Here is a 26,782-nt window from a genome sequence, read left to right as displayed (position 1 = left end):
GGATAGTACAGGCAAGTGCCTAGGGCCAGCAGTCACCTCCAACATCTTGGAATTTCACCAGAAATTCAGCGGAATCCTGAAAAACTAGTAAAATATTTGGAAAAATTATACTGTCACCCTGGCAATTCCAGAGACTCAAACCAGTGCAGTGTCCTGGGGCCTGGCCCATACCTACCAGGCCCTGCTCAACTCTATTCAGGACCCTCAAGGGGAAGAGGGATCTGATGACAAAACGACAGGCACAGCATCTCCTCCAGCCCCAGCGACAGGCACTGCAGCTGAACCAAAGAACCAGCCCATGCTGGGTTCAGTCGCTCCTATATACAAGAAGAAATATTGGAAGTGGAAGACAGCTTGTTTAATAAGAGATAAAAGGAGCTTCTTCTAAAAAGAAGCAGGAAAAAGAAGTGGACAAGGCAGACTACTCTGAGGCAGGATTATAAACAAGAACCAGAGGAGGAAGAGAGGTGGCCGCTGATCGGGGAGGAGGAAGAGGCAGAACTCATAAACCAGGTGATAACTACCCAATCCCTATCCCTGACTGAGCTGGGAGATACACAAAAGGATTTCAGCTGTTGCCCAGGCAAGCACATTGTCACCTGGCTGCTCCAATGTTGGGGTAACGGGGCCAGTAGCCTAGAATTAGAAGGTCAGGAAGCCAAACAGCTGGGATCCCTTTTTAGGGAAGGGGGCATTGACAAGGTGGTTGGAAAAGGGGCACAAGACCTCAGACACTGGACGCAACTGCTGTGAGGTGTGAAGGAAAGTTATCCCTTCAAGGAAGATGTTATATGTCACCCAAGCAAGTGGAAGACCATCGAGAAAGGTATGCAATACCTAAGGGGATTAACCATGCTGGAGGTGATTTACAATGGCCTGGGTAACAAGCAGTTACCCAAAGATCCAGATGAAGTGAGGTGCACACAACCCACATGGAGGAAATTTTTAGAGTGCACCATCATCATATGCCAACTTATTGGCAGTAATGACCTGGAAAAATGGAGAGGCACAAACGATGGATGAATTGGCTGGCCAACTCTGGCAATACAAAGGAAGTCTCTCTTCCTCCCTCATCTTGGCTGTGGAGAAATTGGTCCAGCAACACAAAGAGGATAGATCCTACTCCCCACCTGTTTGGACCACTATTTCAGGTATTAGGTATAAGTGCTCTTCCGCCCAAGAAAGAGGATATAGTGGGTACACACCATGGTTTTACCTGCATGACTACAGAGAGGACATGAGGAAATGGAACGGAAAAAAAATCCACCTTGACCCTAGAGACACATGTATGTGAGTTGCAAGGAAAAACAATCACAAAAGGGGGTTCTTCCAGGGAAACTGCTGCTCCAGTCTCCACTGGGAATTTCCCCAGACAGAGCAGAAGGGCTGATCTTACTCCTGATCTTGATGAGGGGACTTTCTGATTCATATTTACAAGTAGCAAATACTATGAGCAGGAGTAGAGGGGCCCTGCATCCAGCCACATAGAGAAAAGGGACAACTGGTTTTACTGGAGTGGGTGGATTCAGTGGCCTGACAGATCAGACCCACAGAAGTGGGTCTAGCAGACACCAGTGCACAGCATACCCTAATGCCATGAAGCTACAAAGGGGCAGGACTCATCTGTATTTCTGGAACAACTGGGATCCCAACAGCTAACTGTATTGGAGGCTGAAGTGAGCCTGAACTGGGAACGAGTGGCAAAAGCGCCTCGTAGTGACTGGCCCAGAAGCTCCGTGCATCCTTGGCATTTCAAGGACCCAAAAGGGTACTGGTGGGCTTTCAATATAGCTGCCTTGGAGATGGAGGAAATTAAGCAGCTGTCTATCTTGCCAGTCTCTCAGACAACCCTTCAACTGTGGGGCTGCTGAATTGCTAAGAAGAGGTGCCAATCGCTAACACAACGCTGCACCGGCAGCACTGCCACACCAGCCGAGACTCTCCAATTCCCATCCATAAGCTGGTCTGTCAACTGGAAAGCCAAGGAGTGACCAGCAAGACTCGCTCACCCTTTGCTTCAGGCAAAGGCAAATCCATCCATGGGATTGCTTTTGCTCAAGGACCTGGGTGCACTTACTGGATAAAGTGGAAGGATGGGGGAAGTCCAATGTATACCTCAAGGAGCGTTGATTCTGGGTGAGAATAGCCAAAGATTTGAACTGTATGATGTTAATTGCTATATAATATTGTATGTCATCACTACTATAGTTGCTATACGCCATATCAATGGTATTACAGTAAAAATTGCCTAGATTAATGAAGAATTAATTCCGACGAAAATGGGCAAAATGCAGCAATGATAGAACCAGAACTGGCTTCAGCATGCAACAATGCAACACCACACACCAACTCTACAGCCCTGAAGAACTACTATGACAGACAGAGCCTAAAGTCATGGACTAAATTAACTGAATGGACATTTTAGAGGGATGGCTCATAGACAAAGGGAATGATATATGTGTGTATATAACAAAAGACAGGAAAGAATATATTGGAAAGTGTGGGACCTGGGCATGATGTAAATGGTATAGAATAACGGGTGGGTATTGTCCTGGTTTCAGCTAGAATAGAATTAATTTTCTTCCTAGTAGCTGGTCCAGTGCTGTGCTTTGGATTCAGGATGAGAATAATGCTGATAACACACTGATGTTTTAATTGTTGCTAAACAGTGTTTACACTAAGTTAAAGACTTCTGCGCTTCTCGAACCACCCCACCAGTGAGTGGGTGGGGGGCACAAGAAGCTGGGAGGGGACACAGCCAGGACAGCTGATCCCAACTGACTCAAGTGATTTTCCATACCATGTGACATCATGCTCGGTATACAAACTGGGGGGAAAGCTGGCCGGGGGTTGCTGCTCAGGAACCTGCTGGGCACCAGTCAGCAGGTGGTGAGCAATTGTATTGTGCATCACTTCTTTTGTATATTCTAATTCTATTATTATTATTATTATTATCTCTTCCTTTTCTTTTCTATTAAACTGTCTTTATCTCAACCCACAAATGTTACTCCAATTCTCTCCCCCATCCCACTGAAGGACAGGAATGACGGAGCAGCTGCGGGTTTTACTGTGTTTAACTGCCTGCTGGGTTAAACCCCAGCACATCCATTGCTCTTGAAACGTACTGTTTGCCAAACATTAAAACCAAAGTGTTGAAGTGAGAAAAAGACAGACCAATACAATCACCAAGTATAATAAATAACTGTTGTACACTTCAACACTAACTCAGCTAAAAGAAGAGATCAAATTGTGGTGACATGATAGTTATACACAAAGCTCCCACTCCATCAGTGGAGCGGCACTGCTTATAGCAGAGCTTAGTCACATTTATATTCGAGATGTGGCATTCTACACACCCTAAAAAACAACATAGATACATGCAATATCCAGGGTGAAACACTATTAAAAAAAAGTCAGTCTTAAGACTTATTAAGAATGAGATGAGATTTATCTGCCCTATGCAGACTTCCACTAGTTGTGTAGACTTTACAGTCAGAGAAGAGACAGCCATTTCTAGAATGCAATTCATATAATTTATCAAACTGACATTTTCTGTAGGATGTGAGCAACTACGCACTAGAAATGTTTGTTTCTCTGCCTTGATTATAATTAGGAGTCTAAATAACTTGCTAACCTTACACTGTCTACGGCATAAACACCGAAAGCACTTCCAGTATCTGAAGAGCTGACCTGTTACAAACTAAGAACAGAACACCTACGTTGTATCAGATACTGATATTCAAGAATCCACTGGAGGTTGCCTACTGAGCATTCAGAAGCAAGGTAATAATTTCACTTCTGATGCACTTCTGGACTGCAAATAAGTGTCTCTGTTAAATCCTACCCTATTGAAATCAATGTAGATTTGAGGACTAAATGCATAGAAAATACCATGTCACCTTCAGAATTCACTTGTTCAAGAAATCAGAATCTGCAAGTTTTACGTGCACCTGTTTCTCTAGCATCTAATTTTCTCAACAGCTACTCTGAGAAGCAGGACTGGTAATTGAATGTAACCAACAACTGGTTGATCATATTCCACTGATTTACAACTTCAGCTGCATATGGTACCTGATCTTTTGGGTACAAGTGCCTATGTGAGTGCTTAGTGTCACAGGAGTATCATCCTTGTGGAGGAACTAAACTCAGCACTCAGCAGCCAGATTACCTGTATGGTAATGACTCAACATTAAAAAAAAATCCACCACAAAAAAACCAAGACAAAAAAAACCCTACCAACCCAAGCCAAAACAAACCAAGAAAGAAAAATTAAAATATTTTTGCAGGACTTCAAATTATGAAGTTTGAGGTGCACAACATCATTCTATCCATCATCCTAACCATTCTCTCTCTAAATAAATAAATAAACAAATGCAGAAAATCTAAAATCTGTTGGAGCTTTACCTGAGGACAGTAAGGATGTGTTGTTAATGTAAATATTTACAGCTGTTTGGGGCTATTATATTATTTGGCTCCTTGGACAGCTTTAGGTAGTGTGTCACTTACTACGATTGTTCAAACACTTTCTAACATCATAATCTTACCTTAATTCTTGGGCACTCTGGCTAGATGAAAAGAGCAAAACGGTAATGCTATTTCCTTGGAATTCTTGATAGCAAAGTTGCCAAGATTAGTTTTAAAATCATTTTAATTTAGAGATTATCTCATGACTATATATTTCATACTATCCTTTCAGTATTGTGTTTGTTTACACAGAAATATCAGATCTTTACACTAACCTAATCAAGAAGTATTGAAAACAAGTAAACTGAAAGTACACAGTTTGCTGCAATTCACAGTAATTACTATTGATACATAGAGCACAGCTTGAAGTTATCAGATCTATAAAATGGACTGAAGGAGAAATACCAAAGGAATCCTAGTATACAACTAGAAATGCTACTATTCTATTAAAATAAGTTTCATTCAGATTTGCACACAGATTTCTTCTGGAAAGAAAAAGTGTACTTAGAAAAAACATTTCTCTGACTTTCTCTAGATGATGTGAATTAGACTTGGGCTGCAATTAGCATCTGCTACAACATACAGTACACTAAGGATGGATGTGCAGATGTGGTTGAAACCATAGCTGTAGGAATGACATTACAAGCAGTATTTCCATCATCACTCCATATCAATATGATTGTTCATTTTAACATCATACAAGCGCTACATCCTCCCATTTTCCCTCAAGATCTGTGTGAGAATAACTGATTGATCCTACATTAACACTGCCGATACTATTTCCCACATCGAGTCACCTCCGCAGTGTATAGCTAAAAACTGAATGGAATTTCTTTAAGCTGGGGATCAAATATTTGTGCTCAATTAGCATAATTTCCCACCACAGTAATCTGACAAATAAATCTATATTTAAGTAAATTAACTAAGTGTGAACAAAAAATTCTCAAAAGAAAAAAAATCAAGTCCTTAGATAATTCAGTTAACGACTGAAAATCACACCTTTTTTTGTTTTGTTTTTTTTTTTTGCATAGATGTGCAATTATTATAATGGCACTGAAGACATATTGATGAAGCTCTGGTTTTCAGCACACTGCAAACTCTACAACAACCCTAGCTTGCTTCCTCTAGCCAAAATCCCTTGTTACATTTTTCCAGTCTACACTATCCTCAAAGCCAGAATGTATTCACTACTTCTGAGAAGTCTCTGTAATGAAAGCAATTCTTTTGAAAAGTGTCTAAAGTGTGAATCCTTACCCTGCAAGTTTCTTTTCTCCAGAGAAACTGAAAATTAGCTTTACTAGTGGCATAAAACTGAGCTAACACAATAACTGTTTGTGGGGAAGAAAAAAAGATTTACCATTGCCTTCTGCAGAAGAGGTTCTTCTATCAGTTTAAGTTCCAGACAATCCTACAATGTTATAGCTAGTGCAGCTTTGCCATTAGCCAGGGTAAGGATGAAAATACTTATCCCTTGCAATGTAAATTTAAAAAACAGTATGCTCTGTTTGTCTTCAGGTAAAAAGCTCTTCAGAGTAATCTGTTTTGAAAACAGTAATTCTTGATGGTTCTTTAATGCCAAATTTCCAAAATAATTTACCATCTATATGCAGGCAAATGCGTAAAAAAGGCCAGGTTTTGGAAATCATAGATGCTCTAGAAAATTCCTACTCCTTACCCTGAATTCTGTCAGAGTGCTAAGCAGTCATTCTGAAAGGCAAGACAGACATTCAGGTGCTTCCATAAGAACATAAGTCCTTTTAAAATCAAACCCTAAAGGTACACAAAATCCATTTTGAAATCTCAAATCTGCAAACAAACATCAGTAGCTGCTAATTCACAGCAACAGACACTTTAAAACATGTTTCCCGTATTTCATAAACATATTAAAAGCGAAAATATGACAAGTAGATTGAAAGGAATTCCCTTCATTATGCATTATTCAATTTCAGCTTATTTCATTACTGTTATTTTCTCCTAAATAAGATACATTCAGTGTCTTCTAACTTCCATTCTTCTAACTTCTTCAGTGTCTTCTAACTTCTAACTTGAAATTTAGTAAATCCCTCTGTCAAATGTTGGCATTTTCTCCCCATGGTAGTTTAATTAAAGGCAGAAAAGCCATTTGGAAATATGAAATGGGGGATGGGACTGAAAAGGTAAGCTTTACTTCCATTAGCTTTTAGGTTTGACAAAATGTCTTTAATCTGTTCGATTCTGCACCGAAGCAGACCTCCAAACCCTCACAGTCACAGCTGCTGAGAGACAAAAGGAAAAAGCCAAAGGTTCGAGGAATAGCTTAAGCCCATTTAATTCTCTCCTAGCTTCAACAGCCACCACATGCCTTACAATAGAATAAAGATTTTGGAACAAAAGCACCAGAAACACAGCAGCCCTGGAGTAATTCCCTCCAAAATTCTGGTTAGCACAATTTACAGGCTGGAACAGCTCAGAAGTGGATGACTTCAGCTTATCCTTTGAACAGCATGGAACTGCTTGCAGTAAGGTCCAGTTCCTAACTTGGTCATTAATTTGACATGAAGCTTGTCTAACTTAGACTCTGGGCTTGGGCTCAAGGTGTCCACATACATAGACATAACTGAACACATGCATAAAACCAAACAAAAAACAAACAAACAAAACCCCACCAAAAAACAGTTCTTCCAAGAACACACTCATTGAATCCTTCAGTCAAAACCAAGCCATGTCAGAGTGTAACCAATAAACTTCAGGCTTACAATTTTTCATGCCTCACGAACTATGAGGTCAGGTGCCTGTATACTACTGAACTTCCTTTTTATTGCTGTTTTTCTCTTTACAGCAAAATTCAAAGGAATAAAAACACAGAACCTGAAGATTTAGAACCAACACCTCTCACCTGTAATTAAACAGGTGAACAAAATGAGAAAATAACCTGACCATGGGTATGGCTTAAAAACATTCCAAAACAATCTATATAAAAATGTGCTGGTTGTCACAAATATCAGATTCACAGAATACAGATAATATTGCCATACCGATACAATTAGCTAAAATTAATACTTAACTACAGTTATTGTTTAATAAATATTATAAAAAAATCTACATATATATGTCACATGACAGATAGTTGGGAATACATGAGCAGAAAGGGTGGTGAGAAGCCTAAGCCACCATTTAAACAATGTACTTACCTACAGGAGTGTCAAGCAAGGTATAACTTGAGTCGCTACTTACTATAAGCATGTAATAATCACAAATTAAAATTCTGTAACGTCTGGTTGAAACAAAGTGAAACCAGTGCTCTGCCATGTTATTTGGTCATATGCCAAAGGAAGGATGTCTTGAGGTTGTTTCTGGTCATGTGCAGCTCAAATTAAGTATTAAAAAAATCAAGGAGGCCTATTATGGTCCAGGCTTTCAGAGAGGTTTCTAACATTTTAAATGTGAACAAACAATTCTACACACACTTTTACAACCACTAACTCGTACATATGCAGATGTTAGAGATTACATTGGAGAAAAACATACAAAAATATGTCCCGTATAGGAAAGTTGTATCAGATGCCCAAACAAATATGCATGGTATACACAGACACATTAGGAAAGGTCTTAACACATTCAGCAGAGAACTGTGCTTTGACTGAATTTGCTATGATCTATTAATGATTTTTTTTATTCTGTAGCAGCTGTTCTCCATCATTAAATATTTCATATGTATACTATTTGCAGCTAGGTACGGTGTCACACATTATTTATCAGTATTAGTTATCTTACTGTCATGCACTTTAAGGTTACAGTGTCTATACTGGAAAAGACAGGGTGGGTTACAGAATGGAGTAATAACATTAGACAGCAAGGCTCAAAACTGACAGGCAATAATCATATGTTTGTATTACATAATTACACGATCAAATTAGAAGAGAGAAAAGTCATTGTCGTAGCATGAAATTTGACAGGACAATTCAGGAATGACCAGATCCTACGTGACCATGTATTTGCCTCTTTTTTTTGAGCCGTGCAAGTTGAAGAAGGGTCATGAACACAGAGGGTATCAAAACAGACAAGTTAGACTCAGTGGCAACACAAAACATTTGTGATCAAGTGAATAAAAGACAGAATCACATACCCATTTTTCCACATCAACTAGCTGTAGAAAGAAAAAGCAAGAAATCAGTAAATCTCTTTCCTTAAATACAGCATATCAAAGTCTATTTTGAAGTTAACATTTCACATTTTTGGAAATGTGTCTAGAATGAAAGAAAATGTATGAGTAGAAGCTATTCTCCTGGTATCTCCTCTTTAAAATTCCAATACCTCACTATTTGTCTTTATTTATGGGAAGCACTTCAAATACTGGAAATCCAAAATATCCATCTAAATACCATATAATATGCAGCAAATTAAGACCGATGCTGAATTAGTTCGACACTGTATTCGGTACCAACCAGTCAGAAAGACAGAACAGTTTCCCAGAAAACATATCTCCATTTTCTCTTGAGTAAAGCTGTCATAAGTGAACATTATTCACTTGAAAAGGTTTAGTAACTGCTATTCAAGTTTGCTATTTTAGTGAATGCCACAAGCATAAACGGTGAAATTAGGGCATACCTGTCAAACCCTGCCCCTACAACCTGCAGCATAAGAGAATATCTTGCATAAGAACAGGGAACAGCTTGCCAAAACGTCATTAATTTTTCCTATGGGGAATGAGAGAATAACTCTAAAAGCTTAAAGTTTTGCATTAACAAAACTGTTTCAAGGTTCATTAAGGAAACATTTTAAATGACTCTAAAAAAGTCTTCGGACCATGTTACCATCTCCAAAGGGATTGAGAATATCTACTAGAACACATTTCATCTACTAGAAAGGTTAGCATGGCACTACCTATTAAAAACCTAGTTGGCACCAACAGCAACGTGTCTGAAGAAGATTTGTCTCCGGACTTAGCACAGAAAACACCGAAGCAGATCAGGCCTTCTGCGGTGTTACTGCAGGTACACACTGACCTTCTGTTAGCAGATGCCACATAAACGTTCAGTAATAATTTCAGATAGCTTAGTGCAAAACATGAGCCATTTTCAAAACCAGTAGTATTTGGATTCCAGTTTACTTGTGAAATTATTGTAATAAAAGGCAATGTATTTTAGTTCTTGTCTATTACAATAGTTTTATTCAAAGTAAAATGTCTCACTTTTTTTAGTATGCATTTCAGCTGAAATGGAAGGTTTTATTTTCAATATTGTTCATTCCTGCTAGCACACAAAGGTTAGAAAACACCATCTGACCTATCAACTAAGTAATAAGCATTTGTTAATGTGACAATTCTCTTTCAAGATTTGGACTGCACTTAGCTTTATAATAGAAATTCTGTGATTTGCCTCTATTTTTTCACAAATAATCTTTACTGTGAATTTTCTTATCAACGACAGCTGCAGAAATCCCTCCTAGGAAACACCCAGCATTCTAAAATAGATATAGTATAAGAAAAGATATAATAGGATGTTGATAATTAGAAAAGCAAGCAACGATTTAAATCTAAATGCAAACAACTAAAAAAGAAAAAAAAAAAAAAAGAGTAGGGGATAGACAAGGTTCACGTACAAGTCCTTAATTTATCACCTTGCTTTTGACAAATCTTTTATTTTGTTAAAATCATATATGCACTGAGAACATAGTGTTACAAGCAATTTGACTCCGTGACAATGCTAAAAAGAGGTGAATTGATCCACGCCTTATTGCCTTGCTTTGAGAAGTTCTCACTGTCCCCAAATTTAAGTGAACAGGGCAGCCACAATTGGTATCAGAAAGAATCCACCCAAAGCTCAACACACATTAGCAATTGCACGACCAATTGCCTTACAATTGCTGAATTGTCCATTTACTTTAACGGACCCCAGTTAGCTTCAAGATTTAAGTGCAGTATTTGCCAAGTATTTATAAATTTACACACTAAATCTGCATTGGTACAGTCATCCTTAAATAGAATTGTCAACAGGCTTTGGCATATGCCAAAGGCACCTTCATCCAGCAGTCCCTCAGGACACCCACTTGAACCACGCATGTGCACTTGTCAAGCCCTACAGTTTGACACCTACATGATGGTCATACAGGAAAGACTGTGAACGCATCCGAAGAGATCTGCTTGTGAAAGCACGGTACAGTGCACACCACAATAAAATCTTGCATTTTTTATTTATGGGTCTTCTGCTGTGTGCTTCATCAGAGCCCTCCCCGACCCAGCATGCTCCTTTTTCTCTAGCCATCTGTGGGAAAGCTTTTCCACCTACTGAAGCTGCAAGAAGACGTTTCTTTCTCGCAGATCACTTTGTCCCAAGTTCTAAAACTTGGCTGTGCAACATATGGAGATAAAATTTTGTTGGCTTTTACCCTATGGAACCTATTCCAGAACACTTGTGAACTTGTGACCTTCAAGACATTACATATCCCATTTTGGGGGGAAAAAAGGCAATGAATTTGTAATATATTTAATTGTCTGGAAATTCCTAGTAATGCAGATTAGATAAACCTAAAATAAATATGATTATTCATACCTAAGAGTAGCTGCCCTAATGCAGGCAAAATAGATGTAAAACTCACATGAACAGAAACCAAACAATGGATATCTCAGCCTAGTGCTTGTATCTAAGAACTAAGCTATGATTCAGATAACGAGCAAGCAAATGCTTCACAGCACATCTAAATACAGATTCTGCCTCACACTGAAAACTCCCATCTTTTGTCTGCCTTCACAGACTAGAATCCACAGGAACCCTTTTTCCAACTGATTTCCCGGTATGCATCCAAATTCAGGAAAAACTTAGATTCAAAGCTCCTTTTGGTATGTACGCATTAGTCTTAAGTCAGGGGGAGAACAAAACAAACCAAAAAACCAAACCAAAACAAAAAGGACACAAACACACACCCCCCTCAACACGTAATAATTAAAAAACCCCACACCAACCAACCACCTAAAAAAAACCCCAAGAAACAAACAAAAAAACCAAACACAAACCCACAAACAAATAGAAGAAAAAAAGTCTAACCTTCCCTTCTACCAGACTACATCTTGTCACCTCCCTCTTCTGAGCGCTTAATGCTTGGACTTCGAATTGCCTGTTCTTACCAAAAATTATTTTACTTGGGTTTTGCTGAGCTGTTGCCCTATTAGGAGGTATAGAACTTCCAACTGGTCTAGGAAGGTTTAAACTTCAAGAAGGGTTGGGAAGATAGCAGGCACAGACTGGCAGTCACTTCTGTAAGCGTGGCATCTTACACTGTAAATTATTTCAATTGTACATTATGTTAACCATGGTCTGAAAGAACAGTACAACCATTTATTTTATTAAGTACAATAAATTTTGCCTCGTCACAATAAATCCAAATCCATGGAATTCAGTAACTATTCCTCTTCTTTCTCATTTTCTCTCCTGATCACTCAGTCACATTGTTTGGAAAAAGAAAACTGTTAGGGTACTTTGGAAAAAGAAAAGTTAGGTAGCTATATACTAATTTTTCCCTCTTTTCTTTCTCTAAGGACTACCTACCTTTACAGTATTTCTTACAGCAGAGGAAGCAGAATCAATCTTAAAACATATGTACCTGAAATGCAGTATGCTACTTAGAAATATTTCTCCCACATATATCTGGGCACTTGGAAGGCTTTCCCAGAAGAAAGAACATGACACTGGCTAAGATTAGATATGAAAATTTAGTGGGTTCATTGCCATGTGATAGTTCTGAATGTGGGAAATTATTATCTTGCCATGCACACACCAGAGTTACCAAAAGAGTGAAGGATACAATGCCTGTAGAATTTATTTAGTGATTGTGGGTTACTTATACAATAATTAATCATTTCACAGAAAGCCACTAACTTCAGCTTAAAAGAATTATTTTGCCACCTACTGCTAGCAAATAGCCATCAACATAACTAATCTAATGAGTAGAAAATATGAAACTTCAAAATAGAGAGCAGTGTTTTATGGATACTAAAATGGTATGGCACTCATGTTTAAGGAATACAGGTAGTGCTACAAGAAGAAAAAACAAGTATGCAAATTTGTATTCTAAGAATCAAGCAAAAGACCAAAGACAACATCTAGAATTACAAAATAATTTATCTTCTTGAACTAAATGAGAACACTATACCAGACAGTCTTAACACATCCTTTAGCATTTCATATAACTCCAGTAAGAAGTCATCCTCCACATACAGCCATGATCTAATAATTTACTGCAATGATAATCCAGAAACTTCAGAGTGATCTGCATTTGCTGACTTTTCTTCAGAGGCATCTACAAGATCCAATCTTTTCAGCCAAGCTCTCAGTTTAAATGCATTTAATCCAAACTGGAGGGCTGGTTTCCCGACATTTCTGAGCACTGCAGATACCCAGCACTACGTTAACCAGACACAAAAGCCAGTTAAAACAGCAGGAATGTAGTTCTGTTACCCTGTTGCCTCTTGTCATAACGAGTCATGAACTAAATGAAGAGAAATAGAGGGACCTTTTCACCATTACAAGGAGTCACTCACAAGCTCACTTTTGAAATACTGCTGTGGAGCAAGCTCACAGAACATGTGCTGAGCATCCACTAACACAGCAATATTAATAATAAATAAAAAAAAAACCAAACAAAAAACAAAAAAACCCCCATAATTACCAGTGGACAAAGCTGGAAAGGAAGCTCTTTAAGCTGTGCAAACAACCATTCCTAACCCTGGCTTCTGCATTCTGTTTTCTTTCATCTACTTGAGCAGCATACAAAACCACAAAGGAACTTTATCGCTCACAGTATAGAAGAATCCTAGCTGACTATGGCTAATCACATTCACTACAACTGTTTAAAAAAACTGCAAAATTTACTGCCACGATCCACAGATGGGACTGCAACCTGAAACCTCAAAGCAGCAATGCATTCCAGCTAGTGGATGTTATAGCTTCCTCTATATTTATACTCATTTTCCTGAAACAAAGCAGGAAAATCTCATTAGAAGAATAAGATTTATTTTCCATTTCTCAGCTGAGGAAACTGAGAACATATAGCAAAACCTCTGTTTAAAACTTTAATAGAGATAAGCAACATGAGAATAACTATAATTGAACTAAATAGACTCCAAATCAAATTTTATTTTTGTTTCTGTTCGACCACTTGATTATCTTCATAGACAACTTGATTTCTTGAGTTTAATATTCAACAAGTTAATTGATGATATGTCTTCTCTTGCAGCCCGGGGCTGTCTTCCATTGTAGACTTTTGCCTTCAAGATGCTTCAAGAGCTGTGCTTTTATGTCTACTTGGTTGAACATCTTCTCTGTATGCAGCCTAAATCAGAAAACTTAACTGAGAAGAAATACATTAATTTCTCTTCCCTTCAAGTCAGTTTTTACTGACCATCATCCTAGAAGGAAAACTTTGAGTGCAATGGAGATCCAGTAGTAATGGTTAGGCTGGAAAAAGACCTGCCACCTACCTCCAAAATAGGAAACTTGCCTGGGATGGTAAAAAGTGTTTGCTTTTATGCCATATGTCCCCATACATCTTCACTCCAAATATGGCACATGCAAAAGAAAAGCCCATGTGCCAGGCTAGAAATATTTGTTTGTCACGATTTTGTGATTTGAAATAGAGAATGATTTTATTCCTGTCCTTGCCTCTTCCTGAGGATAAGCAGAATGCAAAAATACTGTGCCTGCACTTCTTGATTTTTTTTTCCAGTACTTACATTTGATCAAAGTGCAGCTGATCAAAGCCAAGTCTTAATCTTTTTGTGCCTTATTTGAAATGGCCTGCTAACAATCACTTCTGATGGTATATAAGGTGCTCTGAGGAGAAAATGACAGTATTTGTTTTATCTGCAAAAGTTTTGCCAGGTTTTTTTTTTTTTCCTTGTTGCATTTCCTGTTCTGTTGGCAGTGTGGCATCTCTAAAATAGCTGAGAATAGTCAGGATGTTAAGTAGGATATGCCTCTAACCTACCTCGTCTTTTCCTAAAGCTTTCTACTGGTAGTGGGTAAGTCCACTTGCATGATACAAAGGTCCACACTGCATGAAATGCTTTGAGCTTCACTTCTTTCTCTCCTTTGCTCACCTCCTTTCTCCTCTTTCTCTCACTTCCTTTGCAATAAGAAGCATCTAGGTTCTGCATATTCAAAGTCTGGAAGGACAGACCTTGCAATAAGTACAAGCTAACGCTGCTGGACATAACAGCTCTCTATCCCTCTTCATGACACACCACTGATGAAGATTTATCCAAAGATTATCTGAAGAAAATTATTACTGCAATAATTTGCTACTTCAGTGAGTTACGCCTGGCACCTGTAGACAACCCTCAGACTAATGAAAAGACTCAAACTATAGAAGCAAAAAGCTATACTTTGGTCTTTTTGCTCAAAAATTTGATTAAAAAAATAATTCTTGCCTTACTACAATAATGACTTGTCAAAAGAGAAAACTTTCTGTTCAGTGCTAGGAGATTAAAAGAGCTCTAGTTTGTTATATTAAGAGACCTCTGGTTCATTTCTGACCCTTCCTACAGCAAGGGTTCTGCTAGCAAACCTGCAAACCTGACAACATTTTTGACCGGTCATCTTCACCGCTGTTTGCTCCCTATTAACTAGGCTACTGTGGTGTAAATCAGAGAGCTTAAATTGTCAAATGTGCATTTAACTGTCAATCTTCTTTCTTTTTTTTTTTTGTCCTAAGGAAGTGTTAACTTTTTCCATTTGCATGAGGGATGAAATTACTTTCCCCCTCCTCCCATGCTGAGAAAATGATAAAGCTGCCAGCTCTCAGTGTTATCTTGCCGCTTACTAATACAAAGTAATTAATGCATTCAGAGTCCCACAGCTGGAGACAGATGATTTGAATATTCAGATGTCCACAAGCTACAGTTGCATTCCTGTCCCAAAATGCCTCCGTTCCTTCCCCACAGCACAGCAAAGCTTTTTAGCTCTGTGAGGAAACACACATTTTCCCCATCCCTTAAACCCAGAAGAATTATACGTGCAGGACACTTGCACGTGATGATTCCTTCACTCGAGGCCCTTTGAATCAGAGAAGGGCTGTATTTCCTTCCCTTCAGTAAAGACTACCCCACACATAAAATTAGACAGCAGTTTGCTGGTCAGTGGCATGGAAAACAGATTTTATTAAAACAAGGCACCAGGAGAAGTGATTAATCAGCCATGACTGGATGATTAGATGGGAGTTAATAAGCTCATGATGCAATTTAGCTGGAACTCTGCCTAACTGATGGGTAGCCACAGACAGCAGTTTCCTGAAAAATGAAGTTGTCAGATATTGGAGTGGAGGTTGTGGAATTAAAATTTTTCATATTACAGAAACAGTTTAGCTTAGAATGCATAAACAGTGTCAAGTGAACGCAAATGCCTTAATAATGCCTGACATGGACCTATGAGTGCACAAATCCGAAAAACTCCTAGCCTTAATTACAATGCTTTACCGTGATATAACTGAAACCTTTTATTTAAAAGTTAATGGAGATATTTGTTTTATGGGTATTTTCTCATGTTTTCCTAGAATTATTTCCGTCTGTACTGCAGTGCTTTTCTAATGTAATTGGATTGGGGCGGGGGCAATGGGGCAGACTGTTACATCTAGAGGAGAACAAGGACATTCTGGAACTAACGTTACTAAAGGAGGAAAGAATAGTTGGATATTAGTGTCAGTAACCAGGCTGTACACTGATCACTCACTTCTGCTCCAAAGATCTTCGGTCAGTAACAGGAATGAGATAGCAATGCATAAAACCACTATTGATCCCAGAGATGTGAAAAAATAAGCAGCAGATCAAAAATAACAGTGTAAGTGAAGAAAAGAAAGACTACCAAAACACATTTAAAACATTAAGGGGGGGAAAAAAAGTTATTCCAAAGAAATAAATACCTGCAAAAATCAATATCAGGTTTATAACTAGAAAGATAATTCATTCAATGCTTATCACACTATTTATTAAAAACCCAATGAATTATGCATAGGGGCAACAGAAGTTGGTTAAACCAAGCTGCAAAATAAATGAAACTTTTAGCTAAGCATTTCCTCACAGAGTGAAGTCTTCACTTGGTGACAAGTGAATGCTATGTGTTTGTGTCGCTCCCTTTAATCATCACCTTCCTGATCTCATTTTCAGAAAGCTCTTTCCAAATCCCAACTACAGTAGGGTTCCTTCATACTTGGCTCTCTGAATCTGACTTCTTGATTAGTCTAATCTTGCCCACAGTCTGAACTGATCCAATATGCCAAAAGAAAAACAGGAAACATGGAAATGAGAAACCCGTCCAGAATTAAGAAGCAAAAGGACTGAAAGTTCCCTTCATGAAATGCAGTTAGACTATAAAAAGGAGATGGCTGTGAGGAAAAAAATCCCTAACCGCTTTAAATATATGCAAAATAAGCATAAGATAAAGAGTTTTGAAGATACTTCCTACTGTATTGTACTCAAACACCAGCTATTATTGTAGCATCTGAATTCTCAGAAGATTTGCATTTCAAGTTACAAGGAAAGCCCCAAACCATACCCCTATTCACAAAAGGCTTCAAAGAGTGGCCTGTGGTAAAAGAAAACAATTGATGCTGGGGGCAGGGGGGAAACGAAAAGCAAACAAACAAAACAAAGAAAGCTCATAAATGCTTCCCTAAACATTTTAGCATGTAACAAGATAATTGTACTTTATGGATAAACTGTACCAAGCACAAGTGATCACATTTTACTGTGAAGATCAACAGTTTATTCCATTAATCGCTTGCTTAAGCTTTTAAATGTCCTACAGAGATCTCTGTGTTAAGGCATTATTTTCTCTACTGTTTTACATCAAGCCAGAAAAACCTTGAAATAATCTATGAAAGTGATTACAATTTCACTGCAAAAAGTAGGAAAAATCACTGGGATTTCAGGAGAAAGTCTACCACATGCGCTCTTTCTCCTCTCAGACCATACCATGGTATTCATGAGTTGAGAACAGACCAGGCAGGCTGGTAGGTGCAGACATCTAAGCTACAAAAAGGCTAAACAGTGTGTAGTCTTGAATCAGAGCAAGTCTGTGCTCTGCCGTTTCCACACAAAGGTCTTGGTTCCCTAATAAAGTTTTATTTTCTACTTTGCAGCTTCTTGCAGTAGTCAGAGTCACAAGAACCACTGGAGCCTTGTACTTGTGCAGTGACAGCATGTAAGGATGCTTCCTAGATGTTATTTTCCTCGGTAGAGAAACACTATAAGAAGGCTGTGCGATGTCAGGTCTGGATATAGAGAATGTAGAGCTACATCAAGTCAGATGTGTGGGTGAGTTGTAGGATTCGGTGTCTGAAATATGCACCAAAAGATTCAAAGAAATGTGTTAGCACCTTCCAGTATGCAACTATGGTATAATCAATTTACAGGTCTTACACGCTTACATGTGAAACAACAGGACCATTTCTCCTAACCTAACGTAAGTGCAAGTAAAAGGAGTTCACACAGAGTTCTGTAAGTTCCGTTCATGGTATATTCCTCCCAAATTAACAGAAACATTGAGAATGTTTTCTTTGACCTTACAAAATTTGAATGAAACTACAGAATGTTCATCACTCCCCAACAAAACAGTAAGTTACTTGAAAAAGAAAAAAATATTATTCAATAACATATTTCACAAAATTTAGCGAACTACCAAAGTAATCGAAGACAAGAATGCTTCCGATCTGAAATGCATGATTATCAATACCAAGATACTCAGATTATTGTGTTTAAACTCTTCATTCCTGTAAAAAAAAAAACTCTAAAATATTTTAGCATTTATTAAGCTATCCAAAACACTGCATTTACAAGTACAGAGGGTGGAAGGAAATTCGCTCTGGGTAAAGCATTTAAACATTAAGTCAATTTGCCTCGAATTTCCACTGGGAAACTTTTTTTCACTGGGAAACTTGAATGGCAGAATTTCAAAAACCTACCAAACACCATTTCTAGAAAAATAACGATCGGTAAAGTCCCTCACCTATATACTTTATATAGTTCCAGGACTTGGGAAAAATGATCTGCTAAGCATTCAGTTCAAGAGTTGTTGACTACAGTTTCAAGGCAAAGTATTTTGCACCCTGTGGGATCACTACAGAGAGAGAACTGTGGTCCTTCTTCTAGGCAAAGTAAACGCTGACTACCTAATATGTTCCTCTGAAGCACTCCAAACCCACCAACAAGTTCTTTCTTCAAAATGAAGGCTCTGTATTTCACTAAGTAACGTACCTAAAAAATAGTGACACGTGGCTGAGGAGAGAGAATAACAAACCTCATCTGAAAAATCCTTGGAACAGCCAAAGGATTTATCCATTACTGACATGATTACAATTTGGACAAATGCACAAGTTCTTTTGAAGAAGCAGAGTTATACCCTGTAAACTGCTTATAAGCTAGCAAAAACACACCTGGAAACGGAATTTTACTGAAAGAGCAAACATGCATAAATACCCAGTTAACTAAAATAGTCTGCTGGTAGATGACCTACATATACACTAGGTTACATGAATTTACCACATTAAATAATCACCACTAAAAAAAAAAATGTGAAAAAACACGATTTCCAAATTTGTCCCTTTCCCCTGCTCTTTTCTGTGACTCATCCCAATATTTTTAAATAGAAACTTCTTTCAAGGAAACTAAGTGTTCTGCATCTTTATCAACAGACCGTTGGCTACCAAAGGCTGCTGCAGGAGTGGAAGCTGTGTGTGCTGCTGTGATTACAAGCACAGTCCATACCACCAGCAGTATCTGCACAAACAAGTGTGAACTACAGAGATCATATACAATAATACAGGCCTTCATAAACCAAATTAATCATATCTAAAGTAGATGACCGCACTCACCCTCACAGAAGTCAGGTTTACCAGTCGCAGCCTGAGTGCCCCCTGTTCGTTTCAAGTTTCTCCACTTTGCTCTGCCTGTTTCAAAGTACGCTGCTTCCATAACAAGAAGCAAGGAATGAGCTTTTACTACCATGCCATGAAGAAGGAAAACCAAGTCGTATCTATTTATGCACAGAGAGGCTGACAATGACTTGGAGGGCTGTAAGGCAGCTCACGGCTACCCAGCACACCCCGGGGAAGGCTGCAGCCTGGGCAGAAGGTGGAGGCTGCTAGGGAAGGGGAGGACAATCTTCACAGCTCAGCAACTACCCCATGTTTATCAAAAAGCCGTTTATGGATCAACATCAAAGGCCTTACAAAAGCATTGAATGGGGGGATACCACCTCCCCTGACCACTTACCGCGCTGACAGTACTCTAAGAGCACCGGTTTTGATTTTAGTTGGGAAACTAAAAGACAGATAAGTACAAAGAGCTGAGGAAGAATCAAAAAGAGCATACTCCCTTCTTTTAACCTAAACGTATCTGTGTGTGTGAATATACATGTATATTTAACAGGCATGCTTTTGAAGGGGAAGGACTTGATACAGACTGCCTGCAGGAGCTCAGCAGGAGCCTTTACTGCAGCTGAGATGCCGCAAACACTCCAAATGGAGCCTGCTGGCACAGGACCCGCTCCCCATCACAGAGAGAAAAGGCAGCGCAGCAGGCTGGCAGCGCAGCACCCACTCCCAGCCAGGGCTGCCCAGCAGCCCAGTCCCTTGCTGGAACAAGCCCCCTGCCCACAGAGCAGCAGCTCAAACACTCAAACGTGAAATCCAGGTTTAGGAAAGGTTGAGAGTGATCCTGACACACACCGGGGCAAGATCTTGGTTTATAGTTCCCATTGAGTTCTGAGCTCATCCCAACACTGATGCTCTGAGGTGAACTTAGCTGAGATGGATGATCCTGCCATTCAAGAACGCAAGACAGCACCGCCGTGAAGAGCAGGATTCAGAGCCTCTGCTGCGCTCAGGTCCCAGCCCAGGCGATGAAATCAGGCACCTGGAGCCCAGAGGCAGAATCTCACCTCTACAAACAGAGCTGCTTGCTATTCTCAGCCTTTGTTCACTTACACCCTTGGTCCTAAACTGCTTCGTTTCTTTCACTTTCCTTCCCCCCATCCCCAACTTAAGAGTTGTTGCCATCCTCATAAATAAATAAAAAATGGTAACTTTAGTCCTGGAGTAGCATTTATCTCACGCTACAGTAGTACTTCAGTACTTAAAATAGACCAACACATTCACCTGCTCGGAAGGCTTGGGTTTTGCTATTGTTATTGAAATGAAACATTTGATGATGGCTCTCCAGCACGACCTTCCGCAACCAAAACCCACACCTTCTCAGTGAATCAACATTATCACAGTCGCTGAGGAATGGCTGGGCATCAAAAGAATCATTCTTCCACAGACAAATAGTTGTCAGGTGTGAAATAACACCTGTTCTCACCAGACCTACCATTTTTGCTAAGATATTGTAGATCCACTCGGTGATGTAGCTACTAGGGATTCAGATTTCTTAATGCCACAGGGAGATGCAGTTACATACATGTAGATGTATGCTTATAGTACCTGTCCAGACCCGTTCAGTGATGACCATCAGGAAACCATGCATATTTATCACTGACACTGCTATACCACACAAGCAACACAGAGATGAACCCTGCCCCCATTCTAACTCAATTCCTTCCCATTTCATGTTCAGGACAGGAATCCAGTCTGTTCAATCGCACTCGGTCTCACAATCTTCACTCAGTCTCTTCTTTTAAATGCTACTCTTTTTTTTAAATGATCTTACCCCTCTGGGGAGGGTATTCACATCCAAACTTTAACAACAGGGAAGTCAATGATGTATATACAGCATCATCAGCATCTAAAGCTAACCCAAGGTCTTGAATCCTCCAAGATAAAGGGAATTAGAAACAAAATTGCATGAAGAAAATCTTGACTGAATTTGAAGATTATCACAGAAGGTGTTGGTATGGTACCTCCTGAAGGATCAGCACACAGAACACACCTTTCAAGGGGAAGAATCCCCTGTTTAATCTTCCAGCTGCAGCTGCTTTGAGGTCCAACAGAGCTGCCAGATCACAGACTACTTTCTTGTTACGCAGTCTTGCAAAACCCATTAACATTTTCCACACTCCCAGCCTCTACAGCACTGCTATGCATTTCCTACACTGATAATATTTTGCACCATCCATCTAAATATTCTTCAAACCTGCTATTGTTAAGCCACTAAGTTGAGACAAAGGATCCCTCTATTTTTAAAATTTTTCATCCACCTAGCTGAATATTGCAGAAAACTATCCCTATAAGAAGCCATTATAACACAACTGTAGATTTGGAGAATTTCCATATAGATTATGAAACTTTTCCATAATGTTATAAATAATCTGTTTGAAAATATTGCGTAATTATTATTTCCATTCTCAATATAATCGTGTAACTTGGCAAAAAATAAAGTTATAGTTTATTTTATGTCAGGTCTTGGGCTTTACAAATAATACAGATGACAGCTGCGTGCACTGCAAAAGAAGAGGAAAACACAATGTTTGAGTATCACGCTATCTAGGTCTCGCCTCAGCTGTGAGATTAATGGAAAGCTGCACCTTGTACAGCCAGTAATAGGAGAGCTGTAACAGAAAATAATTTATGTAATCATAAACAATTTATATTTCAAAACACTTTCTATAAGCTACAGTATTGAGGTTTTGCATTTTCAAAAGAATTATGCTGATTTTTACTGAAAGAGTTAACAGAATTAAGGCAAACAGTAAGAAGACAGAAAGTAATAAAAGCCATTTATGCGACCTTAATTTCAGTCCATTCCTGTCACTGTCTTATGACACAGCGTTCCACATGTCCGTGACCTTTTCAACATCAACTCTGTCTCATTCAACATGTAAAAGAGTGGTAACTTACTATTATATTTAATCCCAGTGCAGTGTGCAACCACTGTACTGAATACTGATTTTAAAAAACTCTTCTGAAGACATAATGATTAAATCTCGCAAATGTTATGATGTTCACTACTGCAATGCTAATCCCAAAAATATTCATTTTATTTATTATTTTATTAGTATTAATACATTTTCACAATACCCCAGATGACATATCAATACATTTAAAGAATCTTAAGCATGAATCCATTAAAATCAAAGTACACACAAACCAGGAAGGTCAGCTTAAGATGTCTAGGAACCAATTTCTAACACTATTTTACATTTTATGTGTAGCTTTCATCAGCTGCAGTCCTCAGCACCTGCACAAATCAGTCCCACGGTATGAACACATACAAAATGTGAAAAAAATACAACTAGCAATCACTGCTTAGCTTACTGGTTGTTAACTGCTTGGCTAGACTGACCTGGTTTAAAACTCGATGTGTTAACAGCTTTGGAGAATGATCTAGAACAATTAAGTAAATGAGTGGTTTAAGAGACCATCTTGGCTTTATGTAGGATTGTGTAGCAAAGTTGAAACTCTTCAGCATTCTGGAACAGCATTTGAATGTCAGAATTTGTGAGGTTTTATCTTTTTATCTTTTATTTTGCTTAAATACTATTTAGTACATCATTTCCAACCACCGCAACAAATGAGTTTTGTCGCTCTAAAGACAAATGTAACTGTATAGTTTTCAATTTCTCTGTGCCTGCATTTCAAAAAAAAAAAAACACAAAAAAATAAAACAACCAAATAATAATAAAAAAACCCCTACAACTCTTCCTGGACTTAAAAGGGAGTCTTTACTGAATGCCACCAGTATGTTGCCATCCTTTATGTTAATTAGTGGTATGTTATAGATGGCAAAGAGGATAATACCTATGGAATTGACTGGTAAAAAGCAGGGAAACAGACAAGCCCTTTACTTTCTCACCCAATCTAAAAGTCCCGCAGCACACCTTGAGTTCCCCATCCTAATCACTTTGCCAATATTTGCCAGCTGTCCTCATGGCCACTCATCACATCAAAGTGCCAGTTTCAGTGACTTCCACACCTGTCACTTTTGGTCAGTAGCTTTTCGCCCAGGTATTCTGTTTCTTTCCTAGAACCACTAGGGATCTGAACTAATTCTTGTTTTAATCCTTTCTCTAATCCACTTTGGAGTCATGCCAAGCTGTAGTCTCAGGGAAAGGTTAGGTCAGTCTTTACCGTCTCCCCCTCAAACGCATAGCTTTTCCATTCCACTTCATTGGCAGAACTGAATTGGCTCCAGTTCTGCGCTTAAACCCACTGCAACAGTGCCTGAGTGTTCCAAAAACATCATCTTGCATATCATTTTTCTGCTTTCAGGACCAGTGTCCAGCTTCATATGGGCTTGCAGAACACCCAGAAGTACCAGACAGAAGTCTGCTTCCAGCTCTGAACCTCAATCTCCCTGAGAAAGGCACAAGTGCAATCAAAGAACAGATCTGAGAAACTCCAGCACACCCATTTAGCATGAAGCCTTCACGCTGCATTTGTTCTAAGTGCTTAAATGTCTTAATTGAGAAAGAAAACGTGAATTAAGATCTTTTGCCTTTTTCTTTTCCTCCCACCCCTCTACCCCATGTAAGACCATCCCTCAGGAGTTGATAGTAGAATTGACAGAGTTTTGCACCTTCATTACCAACCAGGAGGACAGGATAGAGCTTCCAAGCACACAAAATATCCAGGGCACGCAGCAGTAGAAAAGCACAGCTGCTGTGCATATACTGGGGAAAAAAATGCAGAAAACTGCACACAGAAGTGTTCAGTAGACAATATGGCAACTAAGATCAATTTGCAGGAAACTAACAAAGGCTTTAACTCTGCATTTCATTTTGCATGAAAGTTAGCAAATTTCAAGAATATTAAGGCAAATGGATGCCATTTTTTTTTTCTATGTAATGAAGTCTAGGAAGACAAATAGCAAAAAAAAAAAAGTAATTTCAAGTTGATTCAGAGTTTTTCTGTTGGAAAGTAAAGGACAAATACAGTGTGATTTTCTCAATAAGCACTTAAAATCATCTCAATATCAATGCTAGAGAGCCCTATGCTATCTTGACATATTCTAGTACATATATATAGTGTCATTCAAAACACAGAAATTTTAACTGCATATGAATTCACTTTCTTGCTACAGATGACATGCAAAGATACCCTTACTTATTTCAGTAGTACATTTTTTTCTAATAAGCAATCAAAAGGCTGACACTTGATGTAAAAGCACACAGAAGCAACTGAGAGAAATCCATTTGGTTCGATAAAGGGTAAGCAAATTCAGTGCATCTGTCCTACAAGAGTCATTAAAACACAATTCCAATAGAAGCACGTTACACTCCAAGTGCGGCTGAGTTTACTAGCAAGCAATTCATGTGGCATGCAGCCTAGCTGTTAACAGAGGAATTGAACTTTCCACCCACTTTGCTGACAGAATAGCAAAAAAAAAAAAAAAATAATAAATCCCAACCCCATAGCAATCTCATACACTTCTACATATACCTGAACAAAACCAGCCCATGCACACACCTCCTGTTGGCAGAACAAAGCAAACAGGAGCTCTAGAAACTCTCACCAGAATAGGCACCTCTTACTCTGCGCTCTCCCAATGAAATGAGATTTTGCCATGGATGGATGATACAACAGTAAAATTGGGATGGCTTGGCACTCACTCATCTTCTGGTAGCCCAGAGTGAAAAGAATACTTTACCACCACTGACAGAAATAATTAAAGCTGCTGTGAAAGACAGTTTACCAAGAGTTCTCAATCACTCCAATGAAAGCGTGCAATTAACAGCAATACTGTGCTTGGGATATAACATCTCTCATCCACACAAAGATGCACATCATACTGGCAGGTGAAAGCATGTCAGGTACCATATGGATTTGTGTGTCAGAGATATATATATATATAGAGAGAGAGACATATGAAAATGTATATCTCGTCTATTCACCAGGCTATGGCATGTAACATACAATCCAGAGTCTTCAAATTTCAATGGCCTTATTTATAGTAATTGTCATGGAGAATTATAAAAGACATCACAAGGCAAAACAGTATGTTGTATATATAATCATAAGACTGCTAGATGTGTTTCAGAAAACCCCAGCACAGGAAGAGCAACCTGAGGAATCACAAACTTACTGGTTTCAAAAGAAAAGCAAGTTTTTGTCCTAGCCAATACAAAAGACAGATGAATTTATACTTTGTTCAGTTACATTAAAATGTCCTTTAAATGCCAAGCTAATTTAATTTCCTGTACCTAGTCACTGTATCCAACACTTTTTTTGATCTCTTTGAAGTAATAAATGCATTAGAATAGAATAGGAGTTCAAACTAGCCAATTGTTATATAAATACAAATAGCAGCAGTGTCTTGAATCCTCAGATTCTCCCTTTAGAAAAAAATCATTTACATTGAAGCATACGGGGAAAAAAAAACCAAACCCAACTTCGAAATGTATTTCAAGTAAGAATTAGTAGCAATAGCCTTTATGAAGGTTACCTTAAACTTCATCCCAATTTGCATACCCTCTTGGAAAGTTTTTAATTTAATAATTATTTTTTTAGCAGTGTGTTTGCCTGAGGATGATTTCAAAAAACTTTCAGACAAAACTAAATAATTTGCTCACGCAGCTGAAGAGGCTAAGAAAATAACTGATATTTCTCCATGTCAAATATGTCTGGATATCGTTTCTTTTGGCAGCTCTAGAACTGTCACACAATAGAAAAGCGACTTGGTGAGAATTTTGTAGAATCTGGAAAAGTCATCTGTATGTCATCAACAGAGACTGCAAGTAGGTAAGCTTGCTCAAGTGTATGTATGCTGGCCCTGATTTTGGCCAAGAAATCCAGTAATAACCAGATTTGGTTATTCTGAATATTCTGAATATTCAGAATGAATTATTCTGGTGAATCTGGTAATAATCAGATAATAACCATCACCTACTTTGCCTGCTATATATCAAGGCTGAAATCTGCATCCTGGATCAAAAGGTACCAGTCATTGTAAGATCTTTTATGAATCATCAGTATCAGCACAACACTCAATTGAAAATAATAATTGATGCAATCCCTGGATATACAGGCAGGACAGTAAGTAGGACATAGGGAAATAACTTTCCTTGTCATAAAAGGTGAGACTGGTAATAGCATACTACATACAGGTCTGTTGTCTAACTGTTACAAAATAGATGTTTAAAATGCAAAACTGAAAGAAACTACAATATTATAAATCCCTTCCTCACACCTGAAACCTGGCAACTTCCTTCCCACATACCGGTGGCACCTCTTCTGAGCAAAAGAGCTGCGCAGAAGGTACAACAGGACACGGGCAGTTGATGGTAACGTAAAGCCAGCTTTGCCTTACTTCCCTCTTACACGGATGGAAGGTTAGGTCCCTTTCTCCTGCCCAATACCCATCACATCGGGAAGAACACAACTATCTAGCCCTCTTTCTGATATTGTTTATATTGTCTGG

General features: G+C 38.7%; 1 protein-coding gene across 10 annotated transcripts in view; it reads right to left on the bottom strand.

Moving 5' to 3' along the window:
• The window catches only part of RYR2 (ryanodine receptor 2), a 435,368-nt gene that overhangs the window by 269,993 nt on the left and 138,593 nt on the right, over nt 1–26,782 (bottom strand). For 8 of the 10 annotated variants that reach the window (XM_040597875.1, XM_040597877.1, XM_040597881.1 and 5 more), the window contains exon 4: nt 8,570–8,590. The exons of the other annotated variants lie outside the window; for them this stretch is intronic. In XM_040597875.1, the coding sequence (XP_040453809.1) occupies nt 8,570–8,590 (21 nt within the window). The remainder of the gene's footprint in view (nt 1–8,569; nt 8,591–26,782) is intronic. 10 annotated transcript variants of the gene reach the window in all.

This window comes from Falco naumanni, chromosome 6, assembly GCF_017639655.2.
Source record: "Falco naumanni isolate bFalNau1 chromosome 6, bFalNau1.pat, whole genome shotgun sequence".
NCBI lineage: Eukaryota > Metazoa > Chordata > Aves > Falconiformes > Falconidae > Falco > Falco naumanni.
Note: the sequence above shows the minus strand (reverse complement) of the source record. Positions and strands in the feature narration are given on the sequence as shown.